Source organism: Phascolarctos cinereus, unplaced genomic scaffold, assembly GCF_003287225.1.
Source record: "Phascolarctos cinereus isolate Bilbo 61053 unplaced genomic scaffold, phaCin_HiC Scaffold_8;HRSCAF=390, whole genome shotgun sequence".
Classification (NCBI taxonomy): Eukaryota; Metazoa; Chordata; class Mammalia; order Diprotodontia; family Phascolarctidae; genus Phascolarctos; species Phascolarctos cinereus.
In genome coordinates, this window is record NW_027556291.1 from 20094050 (window position 1) to 20107836 (window position 13787).

General features: G+C 44.2%; 1 protein-coding gene across 3 annotated transcripts in view; it reads right to left on the reverse strand.

Annotated features, from left to right (window-relative positions):
* DACH2 (dachshund family transcription factor 2) overlaps nt 1-13787 on the reverse strand; it is a 411691-nt gene that overhangs the window by 12140 nt on the left and 385764 nt on the right. For all 3 annotated transcript variants that reach the window (XM_020964629.2, XM_020964627.2, XM_020964628.2), the window contains 2 exons: nt 8771-8890; nt 6435-6500 (listed from right to left, as the gene is read on the reverse strand). In XM_020964629.2, the coding sequence (XP_020820288.1) occupies nt 6435-6500; nt 8771-8890 (186 nt within the window). The remainder of the gene's footprint in view (nt 1-6434; nt 6501-8770; nt 8891-13787) is intronic.

Here is a 13787-nt window from a genome sequence, read left to right on the forward strand (position 1 = left end):
TGAGAAATTAGACCTTTGGCCAGAGAAAAGTTTTTCTTTTGTAGCTCTTTTAAGTGTATCAATTGGAAAATAAGAGGCAAACATCAGAAATGATGAGATGAGATGGAAAAGAGTTCGTTTTCATTTAAGCTGTACTGAGACCTGTTTAATAATGCATCTGTGTCATGGGCTCCACCAATCTGATGAGAAGAGCCAGCCGGGCCTGGCAAGTCTCAAAGGCTAACAATGAGATGTAGCTAGAGGTAGAAAGTCCTCCGAGGAGTCTGGCTGAGTTCTCGCATCATCACCCTTAGTGGGGCAGCCTTCCAATCATTATAACTGTTCAGTTATAATGTGCCCTGTGACAACCAGGCCTCATAGGAGCAAGTCAGAAGCACTGGTCACGTCCTCGAATCACCATGGTTACCACTTTCTAATGAGTGTTTGTCAGCCTAGCTGTAATGAAACAGCCACAGGAGTGGTTACCAATTGAGGCAAAACTCTTACAGCATGAAGAGAAACCAATTCTGGAGGGCAAGGCAGTAAATACCCAGCTTATCTAATGAGTTATTGGCTGGGAGGCTGAGCTAGGTAGGGCTTATCTGCTCTCTCTCTGCTCTTGCCCCTGGCTCTGGGTGCAGTGAAGTCCTAACAGTTGTAAGCAGGACAGTCAGTGGACCGTCCAGTCCTGCTGGTTTCCCATGGACGTCCTTAAGGGGAGGGCAGGAAGCTACTGGTGGCAAGCAGGAGCTTTTTCTTAGAAATGTGCATGTAGGGGCAGCTAGGTGGCACAGTGGATAAAGCACTGGCCCTGAAATCAGGAGGACTTGAATTCAAATCTGACCTCAGACCAAACACTTCACACTTTTTAGCTGTGTGACCCTGGGCAAATCACTTAACCCCAAAACCCCAACTGCCTAACCAAAAAAAAAAAATGTGCATGTAACATTCAGGGGAAGGGGAAGATGAAGCTGTCCCAAGGCTAGAATGCACACAGATACAGTAGGAGGAGCAATGTAAGCTATCTTCTTTCCTGCCCTTCAAAGGCTAGAATGCTTTTTGCCTTCCATCTGCCTTCTCTGCACATTCCTCCTTCCTGTCCCCTTTTCTGCCACTAAGGCTGGATCACCCTTATCTGAAGAACTGTGGCAACCATTCTTGGTAAAACACCTTGAGCATCACCGCTTGTCTCAAAGGTTATACTGTGCATTTTAAGTACCCCTGGCTGCGCCACTGAAACTGCAGATGGTAGGCACATTAAATCAGTATGGTACATGCTGTAAGATCCCAGTAGAATGGAAACTCCTCCAGGGCAAGAACTGTTTCCTTTTTCTCTATCTCTGCCCAATGGAACAAGCATTAGCAGAACACACAATACCTTGTACACAGTAGGTACTTGGTAAATTTAAGTTAACTTGACTTGAGTTTGGGGGAAAAGCCCTATAGACATCTAATGCCTGAATAATCCAAGAAGCCTAGGCAGGGTCCACTCTACACTCAAGAAGGTACACAGGAAGCAATCAGATTTTAACAGTATTGGAAAGAAAGAGGCACATGACATCTGGGAGCAGTCTAGAAACATCCCCAATTCTAACCCTTCTTCCCCTGCTTTCTCCTAGAGAGCAGCCCCAACTTGATCTATCCCATTTTTCTTCATTTCAAATGGCTGACGGGTCTGTGAGATCTAAACCAGCTACCACTCACTACTGGCAAGGAAAGGGTTCCATAGGTTCATCACTTAAATCAACCTGCCTAATAGTCATTGGGCACAGAGCCTGGATGTGCGCTCCTACCAGAAAACAAAAACAAAACTACCTCGTTAGGGTGCTACCAGATGTACAGCTGAAACAACACAGGCTCCAGTGTGAAATCATTCTGCACCTCTGCCAAGCAGAGAAGCAGTGAAACAAAGAGGGCATCCCCAAGCTAGCCGTGGCGCCATGGCGGTGCCCTTGGATTTGGTGGGATTATCTCCCCTAAATCTTCTGTGCACTGAATTTAGCAGTAACATCATTGGAGCTCTGGCTCCCCTCTTCCTGAGATCATACCTGTTTCTTCCAAGTTCCCAAAACATGCCTTGGCGACTATACCAAGAGCCCCTAACAATGCAGTATAGTAATACAAAAGTTAACTAAGGTATAAACATGCAAAAGGAGAAGTCTCCTTGCGATCATAAAATGATGTTATTTTCTGTTCAGCAGTTCATGTTACTGCTGTTCATGCTAATTAATTAAAGGAGCTGTTGCTATAATGTGCAAACAGGGAATCTGAGAAACTGAGAGGGCTTTTAGGTCTCTGAGTGAAGTTAAGTCAATCTGGGCTCGGGCAATGAAATGTAATGAAATCACTTGTCAGTGCTAAGCTTGCAAAAACTGTGAAGTTTGACTAGGGAGTAAAAGGATTATAATTAGATTTCCAATAGGATAATAACTAAATGGCAGAAAGCAGTAAAGAGAAAATATGACTTTGTTAGCTAATGGTGCTGCTGTTCAGTTTTAGTTTTTCTCAGCACACTCCTAGTTGTACTAATTTAATCTGCTTTTATCAGCAAAAAAGCACCACACAAATGGTACTTGAATATCATTTGCAAAAGTCACTGATCTGAAGGTGCACTTAATAACACCTGCTATGTTTATTTCATGGGAAGTGGAGATTGGTTGATATGATGGTCGATGTCCTGTCTTGCTGGGCCCCCAAGTGAGTTAAGGAAAAATCTGGATGGGTGAATATTACAGTTCATGCATCTCTGCTCCCTTGCAGCACCCTCCAGCTAGAGTGGATGTAGCATATCCCACATGGGGTAGAGTCATGATTTGCAATCCAAAGGGGTGCACAGCCTGGGTCATCCTTTTCTAGGAAATCACTAGATGTGTGTATATGTGTGGCACCTCCTCCACCCACTACAAAATGGCATGCCATGTCTGAGACTATTCCACTAAAGGGGTCTCTTAGGCATGTAAGATTCCGAGTGGATGGGCAGCCACCACTGATTAAAATCCTTTTGGAAATGTGAACCTATGGTATGACTTTCTTACAGCTAAAGGTAGCTAATGTAACCTTTACTCAGGCCTCCTTTAAACTCTCTTAAGGAGATACTGGCAGGGGAAGTCATTGAATTTCAAAGGAAAGACACAGTGTGAATGATAGATTTTTGCCCAGCAGAGCAATTGCCAATAAACAGAGAAAGGAAGGTCTTGCTTAATGCTGGAGGAGCTTGTTGCTGTGAGCTGGCTGCATTTGGAAACTCGCATTGTATTAGCTATACACAGATTAATATCCTAGCAAACAAAGCTACTATATTCAACTGATGAGAACCATGGCGAGATTGAGTGATTCAAAATGAAGAAGGCATTTTCGCTGCCAAGTTTCAATAGAAAATTGTCATGAAGGGCTAGAGCAGAGATAAAAAAAAAAAAAGTATGGATAAAACTACAAAGAAAAGAGCCCCAAAACAAGGGAGAAAAATTAGTATGAAAAAAGACAAAAACAATGCTGCAGCCCAACATTATCCTTTTTCTAAGCTTCTTGGATACACAGGAGAGTCCTGTTCCAAAGCCAAGCACCTCCAATGGAGCAGCATTATCAGGGTTTTGTAGGCAATTATCCAGGCTGAGTGGTTGGTGGTATTGTATTGAAGATGAGCTCTGATAATATGTTCCCTCATTTGTTTCTCTGGATGAGAGAATGAGCCCTTTTTGTTCCTAGAACAAGACCTCTTCGAAATGGAATTGTGAGTCTAGTGTCCCGTTAACAATCCTCATTAACTCTGGGATTTCATAAACTGATGATGGGAGCTTTATTGTTTGTGGGGGCCAATGCTGCACCAGGAGACAGGAAAAGAAGGACTTTGTTCATTTTTTTTCCATCACACTTATCAAGCACAGAATTGAATGTAATCTACAAGGGCCACTTTCAGTAAGGAGCCATTAATTTCACTTGATTCCACTGTCGTTTGTATAACATTAACATACCCACTGATCACACAGAGGCAATAATTTGATTCCTGATTTGGAAAAGGAAGTAACAAAAGGGAGGACGAAGCTGCCTCAGGCAGATCTTCATCCATCTTGTTAAGCAGAGACTATTAGAATTTACTAAAAGTCTATATGCTTGATGAGACTAAATTATCAGTGTGACTTTGGGTAAGTCACTGATTCTCTGAGACTCTCAGACACTATAAAGTTGCGGAACAAGTGTTGGTCTGTATCCTGGCACACCACTGAAATCCACATGTCCAGATCAAAACAAAAGCAACTAATCCTTCATTGAACACAGTAGATGATTTTGCTGCTTAACTTTAGAACTTACTTTTAAAAAACAAAAGAATAATAAAGTACCCTAGTTACTGAGTGGAAAATGAGCAAATGGTAAGGAATATGTTCTAGGTGATATGTTACTTGTAAGCTTAAGGCATCGTGTCCTTTAGCTGTACAGCAATGAACTTAAGTGAGGGAGGTCAATTGGAACCACGCAGTGACTCATATTTCTATCGACTTCCATGAGGTTCCCTTAACGGCCTCAGTATTTGAATCATCATGACCAATTCTATCTGTTACCTTACACAGTTGACTGAGATGGGACCCAGGACTGTCGAGACTGTTTTCCAGAATTACTGTAAATAAACCAGAGGAACTTTAAGTCTCACTTGAAACTAGCTCAGCTCACAAAGGCTAAACAGCACATAGTAGTTGGAGCTGCATGCACTGCTGGGGCAGAATCCTACCTGAGCCCAAAATTCCACAGTTCTAATCCTTATGGTACAAACACATCAGGGGTGGCCAGGTGGCGCTGCAGTGGGGGAGCCCTGACATCAGCCTCTGACGCTAGCTGTGTGACCCGGAGCCAAGTTGCTTAACCTTGTTTGCCTCAGTTTCCTCATCTCTAAAATGAGCTGAACAAGCACGTGGCAAACCACTCTGGCATCTTTGCCAAGAAAACCCCAATGGAGTCACAGAGAATTGGCTACAACTGAAAAACAACAACATACACATGTATAAAGACTGCTTCCCAAGAAGTAAGATAAGTCTGTCTGGGGTCACTGATACTACTATGGATGTGAGAGCAGTCAGATGGACCTCACCCCTCCACAATCTTTTAGCCCTGTCAGACTTGGCATTGCTGTGGGACTCTGCTCTGTTTGACCTACACCAGAAAACTTCGTGTGCAGCTTTCTTAAGGAAAGTGAGGATATCTTTCTTTATTTGGGAAATTTGTCTTCCTTTTTCTTCAGGTCGACACCTCCCTTTCATAATCACTGTGAAAATAGAGACAGTATGGATACAGGGAATGAGAGCAATGAAATGGAACTGTTCAGTGCTATGAAGGATCTGTGCTTTCATTGGGGCAGGTAACTCTTCCACACCTCAGTAGAGGGGGTCCTAAATTGCTATGATTCTAAAAAAATCACCCCTTGGTGGTCTGTCTTCTAGAGCTAAGCTTAGCTATATCTCCTTGGATGACAGCCATTCAGGCTATTGCCAGGCCTGCATGCAAACCTTTCCAGCTGCCAGTCTGGGCTCCACTGATAGAGCCTTTAAGAGACCTAAATCATCTTTATGTCATAGAGAGGTGGAAATGGAAAATTCCCAGGGCTCGGCCTAGACTCTGTTCTGAGAAGCCTCCAAGGACACACATCATCTGTTACTTGGATTCCTTGGGTTCGTCAAACAGTGCTCTTAAAGCAACAGAAAGTCTTTGGTATTTCCTAGACATGAGGACTCTCAGGTTGTAATACTTTCCCCTACTTTGGTGACTTCTATTATTATGTGAAATTAGCTTTATAATTTACATGTTGATTTAAAGATTGTCATTTAGAATACTTGTTAAGATAGGAATTGGTGACACCCCATACATATGTGCTCTTACAGACTCTACTGGAGCCTTTGCATGAAAGGAGAATGAACATCAAGGCAGACAGAAAACCAGAATATAAGAAACAAACAAAACTGGGTCAGCAAGGACGCCCTTTGCAATAGGCATGAATGGCTCTCTTCTTGCCCTGCCTCTGGGAATCCTTTAAGGCTAAAGTGATACCTCAGTGTTGGTGACCCCCTCTAGATCTGCCTTTGAAATTACTCAGTGCTGATTCTGTACTTAATTATTCAGAGAACCCAGGCACCCAGCACAATGCCTGGCAAATATGGGCAGTGAAATAAAGGCTGAGGTGAACTCGCAGCTAGACAGACAGCTGAGATTTCCTCCCATTGTATACATGAAATCACTTCCCCCCATCATTTTTCTTAGCGTGACTTTGCTTTTAACAATAAGAAATGAATTTAATGAGTTCTGTGAGTAGTTTTCTCTGTCAAATGGCAGGCAAAGTTTGTGTCACCTTAGTTCTCCATGTAAAAGAAGAATCTATGGTCCCAGGGTTCCTGTCCTGCCCACCCCCCTCCAAGCCAAGGCCCTTCATTCAGGCGGTCATCCTTTGGGGTGGGAAGATAAGCATACTCTACCTTGCATTGTCGCTGCGTTGTCAGGCTGAGTCCCATTTTCTATTTCTCTATCGGGCATTGCAGTATCTGAAAGATGTGACACCCGAGATTAATGCAGTCCTCTTTGGCTTTGCTGGCGTGCTTAAGGAAAAGTTTAGGGTAGAGCAACCTCTGCTTTGGTACTTTGGTCCCAGACCCAACCCTGGAGGGTGGCCTGGGCTTCGGTTGTCTAGGGCTTTGCAAGTTCGGGCGTTTTAGTGGGGGAAAGTGGCCCAGGAGCTATAAATTCTCGATGGTTTCTAAAATGGACCTGTATTTCCAATGTTCTTGAATTCTTTGCCACTTCCTTCAGTCCGTAGAGATTCGTCACATGGCATTGGTCTGGCAGTAAAGATCCCCTTTAAGACTATCTGGTGCCTTCCCTTGACTGAAAAATGGGGAGAAGATGCAGGAACCACAGCTAGAGGCTACCCTACACCCAGCTTGCTCTGACAGGCCTTGACACTGCTCCTCTACCACAACAGGATGGTGTTGGAAGCCCAAGTTGGGGCCAGGAAGGCCTAGGCTACCCCAGACAGTGCTAATAGGGGAGTGGGGGCAGGGGTGACGGGAGGGTGGAAAGGCTTCCAAAATGTGTCTCGGACTCGGGATTTTTTTTTCATCATCTAAGGTAAGACAATGAGGGATTAGCTTCTGCAGTCCTTTCAAATACAGGGAGCTCCTTGGCTCATGTAGCAGAGGAGGCTGTTTGATTTATATATTGTGAAGTCTTTCATGTGGGAATAGCCAGCAAAAAGGAATTAGGGGATGCTCTGGCTGGGCTCAGAAAGGCAAGCTTCTCTGTACAGAATAGCACATCGCTTTAAATGGACAGGTTGGCACACACTGACTGTGTGGGGATTCTGGGACTGCAGCCCCCATGGGAATTCCCATGCTAAGAGATACCACAATACCTCCCAGTGCCATCCAGGAGGAAGAGCTACAGGTAGGCTTTAAATCCACAGTACTCACAATGCTGCTGAAACCTCTGCTTCCCCTTTAAAATAGCCCACTTTGGAACTAGAGGAGAGGTGAACTGGGAATGCTTCCAGGTGCTAAACCGCCTCAGAACTGTAAGCTCAGGGCCCATGTGACAAGGACGCACACAACACGCAGCCCTTACCTGGTCAGAAGCTTGCCAGATGGAGGCGCCTGCTAGGATGCTGCACTGTATATACCTGGGGGTCTAAATGCCTTCCTGCTGCCTGCCTGCTTGTTTGTACATTGCCTGTATTTCTCACGACACAGCCCAGGCTCTGGCTGCCCTCGCTGTAGGCATTCTTATAGCTCATGGAATGGGGACCTTATTTGAAGTTTGTCCTTCATCATCTAGCACTGTCTTGGCAACGATGGATGTGACAGGCCATCAATTCCTTTAGGGCGTTAGTGAAAAGAGCAAGTAAGTCTAGGGGCCTGCTACCCACCTAGGAGCTGTTAGCACAAGACAACAACACCGAACCTATTCTTTGTGTTTCTCACATGCGCAGACTGTGGGTATGTGTATGCATGACAACATCGCAGAATCACAAATCTGTGCATCTGTATTTGGGACCAGACTGGTGGTTTCACTGGCATGTTTCAAACTCTTGTAGTACAGATGCCCTCCACTGATAGAGGAGTTCTGTAATTTAGAGCTTTCAAGAAGTTGGTGACATGCCCAGGGTCCCCCGGCTAGTAGGTGTCCAAGGCAGCACTTGAACCCAAGCTCTCCCCACTATGCCACACTGCCTCTACTATATGTGGCCCCACACATGCGCATACACATTGCTCTATTGCCATGAAGAATATGAAAAGCCCTTGAAATGAAGAGGTGCTGGGCAACTCTTCTGGCTTGAAGACTGAAAAAGGATGCAAGGTTAAGAGTGGGCCGCAGGGAGCCATTTGTTAGGGATTCTGTTACATACCACCCCACTAATGATCCAGAAGCAGCCAGACAGTGAGGGGACCAGAGGCACACAGTAAGTGCTCAATCAATGCTTGTGTGTTGACTCTTCACAGAGCTAGAGGCCAACCTCCTCAGTTTACAGATAACAAAACTGAGGCCCAGAGAGATTAAGGGACTTGCCTAAGGTCACAGAGATAGTGAGTGGCATAACCAGGATTTGAACTTGGGTCCTATAACATCATGGTCAGTAGCAAAGTTCCGTGCGAATGGCCTTTTGCCAAGTTGCCTCCCCATCACGGACATTTCCTGTTATTTCCACGCTCTCTGTATCTCTCTAGAATGTAGCTCGTTTCTGATTGGGGCACTGGAGAGGGAGGGAGTTCCCTGCTCAGACCCTATTTACTGCCTGGGCCCAGCCAGAACCCGCTGTCACCTGTGGAGGCCTGCTTCAGAGCCTGCTCCACTTGCTCGCGGCGCTTGGACTCAAATTCCAGGGCCTCCTGCAGTTTTCTCTTGGCCTTCTTCTCCTTCTTCAGGCGCTTCTGAATTGTAGCTGGAATATACAAAGGGAAAGGACTGGTGAGGAGCCAGAATGCCAGGCAGGCTGTCTGGAGGGGCTGAAATCTAGGCTTTCCCCACACAGCTTTCAGCCTTTCAGAAATCCACTAAGACCAGTACTGTTGTAGGAATGCTTTGGGATTTAATAGGCTGCTTTGCCCACATTTAAACACTCTCAATAACTGGCAAAAAGATCTTGTAAGTAGGCAAAGGGAGAGTGGAGTGCTGGTTACTATTTCTCTTCCATAAATATGAAAAAGAAAGTAGCTGCTGTGATACGATGAGGTGACGAGTGACATGCTCTATTTTTAAATTCAGAAACAGCATGTCTTTCTTTGAGAGGCAGCCCTGTTTTATATGCAAGCATGTCACTAGGGCACTACAAATATTTCTAAGAGCAGAAATGTCAGTGAGCCAATGGTGAGCAATGCAATCAAACTCCAACAGAAGCCGATCCCCTGCCGGCTTCATACCCACTATGTTGTATTGTATTTGTGGCTATTCTGTTAAATGATCTGGTTCCCCCAGCACTTAGGAGCTTTGCAGCCACACAGTTGTGAGTTTGACACCTCTGGTATAGAGGATTCTGGAACAAGCCACAGGACATACAGCGTTGGGCCTGGAATGAGGAAGACTTGAGCACAAAATGTGGCCTCAGATGCTTACTAGCTGTGTGACCCTGGGCAAGTCATTCCACCTTGTTTGCCTCAGTTTCCTCATTTGTAAAATGAACTGGAGAAGGAAATGGCAAACCACTGCAGGATCTTTGCCAAGAAAACCCCAAATGGGGTCACCAAGACTCGGACATGACTGAAAAATGTCTGAACACCACCACCAACCACCCCCACAAGACCAAAAAGTGAATTTGTCATTTTTTCCAGGTTGGGGGAAAAGTAGGCCTCAGTTTTCAGTGTTTTGCTTCACAATTTGACTGACATGATACAAAGCATTGTTAAACCCAAGGAATCATACAATCATGAAAATGTATTCCCTGGAGAGTTCTCATACTAAGCCAATGGTCATGGGAAATGATGGGGTTAGAACTTAAAATAAGTCTTACTTTGTGTCAAGATTTTAGGCAGAGTGGCCTTCATATTTCTTCCTCGTCAATTATTTATGGGTCTGCAAAAATATTTGTTGTGATGTGCACGATAAAGTGGCCCTGTCGTCTGACGGAGGGTCGAGAAGACCTCAGCCACTGCTGAATGTGCTGGCTGTGTAACTCTGGCCAACTGACCAGAGGTATCAATACATGTGGCTCCAAGCACATTAAGATGTATTGAGAATTATTTAACAAAAGAAATAAAATTATAATAAGACATAGATATATTCTATTTTAAAACTGAGCCACTATGTGTCCTTTGGGAATCCTAATGGACGGTGTAATGACCCCTACTGAGTTTGACACTACAGCCTAGAGCCAAATGAGTTTAGGCAGGATCTGAACCTTCTCTCTGAGTCCAACACTCCATCCATCCCACCACAATGTCTCCCTACAAAAGTGTGGCATTTCAATCCATGTTATGTATTCACAGTAGATGCTGATGTGACTGAAAAGGTACTAGAGTGGCCTGGGTAGAAGGTGAGGCCTGGGATTTAGTCGTAAGTAATAGCAGTTTCTCTGGAGGCCTTGTAGGTTCAAAAGATGGGGATGGGGAGTAGATGGTGATCTTGAAGGTTTCTCCCAGTGCTAACATTGTGTAATTCTATTCTATAGTATTTACATCAAGAGCACATATATTGGTGCCAATTTGAATTTAAAATTGATCTGGTTGATTCACCGGTATTTATTCATATGGGTGACTTTCACTGATTCAAAGAGAACTTATTATATAACAATGTAATTTGCCAGTTTGGGGGAGGGAACTCTCTATCCATGTAAATTGGCAACTCATCTATAAGTTAGTGAGTTACCCTGGGTCACTGCCTGATTTTTGCTGTGCCCATAGGCACTGGGCCAGTATGTGTCAAAGGTGGGACTTGTCAAAGCCTAGGCCTGCCTCCTGACTCCAAGGCCAGCCTTCTGGCCAATTCACCATTCCCCTATCAGAGGTGCACTTTAAGTCAGCCCAGATAAAACTTCACAAGTCTAAGGTAGTAAAGAATAAATTTCCTGGAAAAAAATAAAAAATAAATCATAAGGCCATCTGATTTCCATCATATTCAGTAGGAGAAAAGATATGGCTGTTATTAAAATTAATTGATGAAATTGGTCTTTTGATAATATTTCATAAAGCTAAAAACAACATTCCAGTAAACCATGTAACATTCTTAATGTAAACCAGTTATTTATATGCATTCTGTCTGGTGTGTTTTAGTTTATTTTCCTAGAAAAGACAAATTTTGGGTCATGTAAAAATTCTGGTTCAACTATTCTTCACAGTTATGATTCTGCTGAATTCTGTGATTGAAAATACCTTACACTGGGGACCATAGTGTCCAGGGAGGTCATACGATATAGTGAACGGGACGCTAGCTTGGCTGTCAAGAAGTCCTCGGTTCAAAGGACCTTTGGCATTCACTAGTTAATTTGCCAAAGCTCTTCAGCTCCCTGGGGTTCAGTTTCTTCATTTGTAAAATAGATATAATGGTCCCTGTAGGATCTACCTCATGAGTTAATAGAAGTGCTTTGTACCCTTTAAAGCATCATATAAATGTCATTTATTATTGTTATATTTAAAATGAATATAAACGAATGTTTTTAAAGTGGCTAGATGGCACAGTGGATGGCCTGGAATCAGGAAAACCCGACTTCAAACCCAACCTCAGTTTCCCCAGGGTTGTTGCTGCATAGTGCCTAGCACAGAGGAAGCACTACAGAAATGTTAGCTATTATTAGGAGTAAAACAAACGAATGTGGAGCTTCATTATTGCATTAAATTAACGGAATTTCAACTGGGCCCTCACAACAGCAAGGCAATCCTTTTATTCTTCCCCAAATGATGGGCTATCTCATTCCCCACACAAGCTATTCCAAAACTTATCTTCTCAAGGTTCCCATATGTCCCCTCTGTCAGCTGAAGACCTTGCCTTTTACTTTACTAAGGAAATGGAAACTCCCCCTTCATCTCAAAACCCTCTGATGTCACCCCTCCCAAGCTCTCTCCTTGTTAATTCTCTTCTCCCATGACATGTCCCCACGTTGCAAAGGCCAATCCTTCTATGTGTGTCCCAATCCCAGCCTTTCCTGTCTTTCCCTTTCAAATTGCCCCAAGGTTTCAATTCCTCCCTATCTGGTTCATTTCTTACTGACTTCACATGTGCTCAGGTCTCACCCATCCTCACCAACCTTCTCATCCAAACTGTCTCTCATCTCGTTTTACTTGTCCACCCTTTGTCATTCATCAGGCCCCATCCTCCTTCCCCTCTTTGCTGCATCAGGTGCTGAGGGTCACTCCCCCCCCCTCCACCATACTTAAGCAGTTGTCTACTCCTGTCCTTTCTCCTTCCACACCCTGCCTCTAGCTCAGGCCCTCATCACCTCAGCCTCTCAATTGATCTCCCTACCTCAAGCCTTTTCCCAGTCCACTCTATCCTCCCCTCAGCTACCAAACTCATTTTCCTTAGGTGAAGAACTGTCCATGTCATCTTTGCCCTGCTTCTCAGTCAGTGAACTCCAGTAGCTGCCTGGCTGCCCCTAGGATAAAATAAAAACTCCTCTGCAGAATTTTGAAAGCCCTTCACACCCTGGCCTCAACCTATCTTTCCCACCTTATACTTGTAATTATTCTCTTTATATCTATCCTACATATATATGAGTATATATGTACTTGTAGTCTCCTCTATTTGGATGCCAACTCTTTGAGAGTAGGGATTATTTCATTCTTTGTATCATCCCCAGCACATAGTAGGCACTTAGTAAATACTAACTGGTTGAGGGAATGTATTTGTATACTCACAGCTGAGGATGAGTCAATCTCTCTGGAGCTGCTATAACAGCCTACAGTAACCTACAGTCAGAAATTTTAATAACATTACCCAGTTTAATCCATATTTCCACACAACTCAGGAAGAGAACCGCCATTATCAGATGGGCTAGAAAGCTCCGAATTTGCCATAACTGGATTTGTTCAGTGGAAAGACTACTAGATTGAGAATCATGAGTCCTGGATTCAAATTTGTACTACCTGTGAGACCGGGGCTAGGCCCATGAGTCCACGGTTTATTTCTGCTTCTTGAACAGTCATACCTTAAGATGGCCCAACCACAGATGGGCTTATTAAGACACCTGGGATCCCATTCCACATTTAATTTTAGAGAACCTTTCTCCCTCCCTCCCCCCATTTCTTCTTTACTGCCTCTGATTCCAGTTGGTGTTTTCTGAGCATTTTAATTGAATCACTAAAATGCCAGAATTCGTTGTGAAATCTAAACTATGTACTATAGACCTGATAGGTGCTGTGACTGATTTATTCTAAAAGAGGAAAAACCCTAGCTCCTTTCAGTGACACTGACTTGGGACACGGTTATTTGATTTCAATGAAAGAAAAGGTTCCAATATGAATGCTTAAGAGCTAGGATTGGTTACCCAAGTAGTTGGAAAGGTTATATCTTTCGAGGGACACAGACAATGAGGAGTGGGTGTCATTATCTGAATAATCCTAGTCCATAAATGTGCAGTGAAGAAAGAGGAGAGGCCAGGACCTGAATTCTCCTGATACCCTAGATGTTGTCTCTCCATCTTCAGCCCCTGTGCCTGGCCATTGTAAGAGGGTGGGACTGCATGGAGCCAGCAGAGATCAGGCCAGGCAGAGGAAAGAGACAGCAGCTTCCTAAGCCCTGACACTGTGTGTGTGTATGTGGGGGGGGGGGCTAGTTGTGAAAGATGGGGAAAAAAGTGGGACCAGAAGCTCACAGCACTTCTCCCCCCACCCTAACATACTCCTCCTATG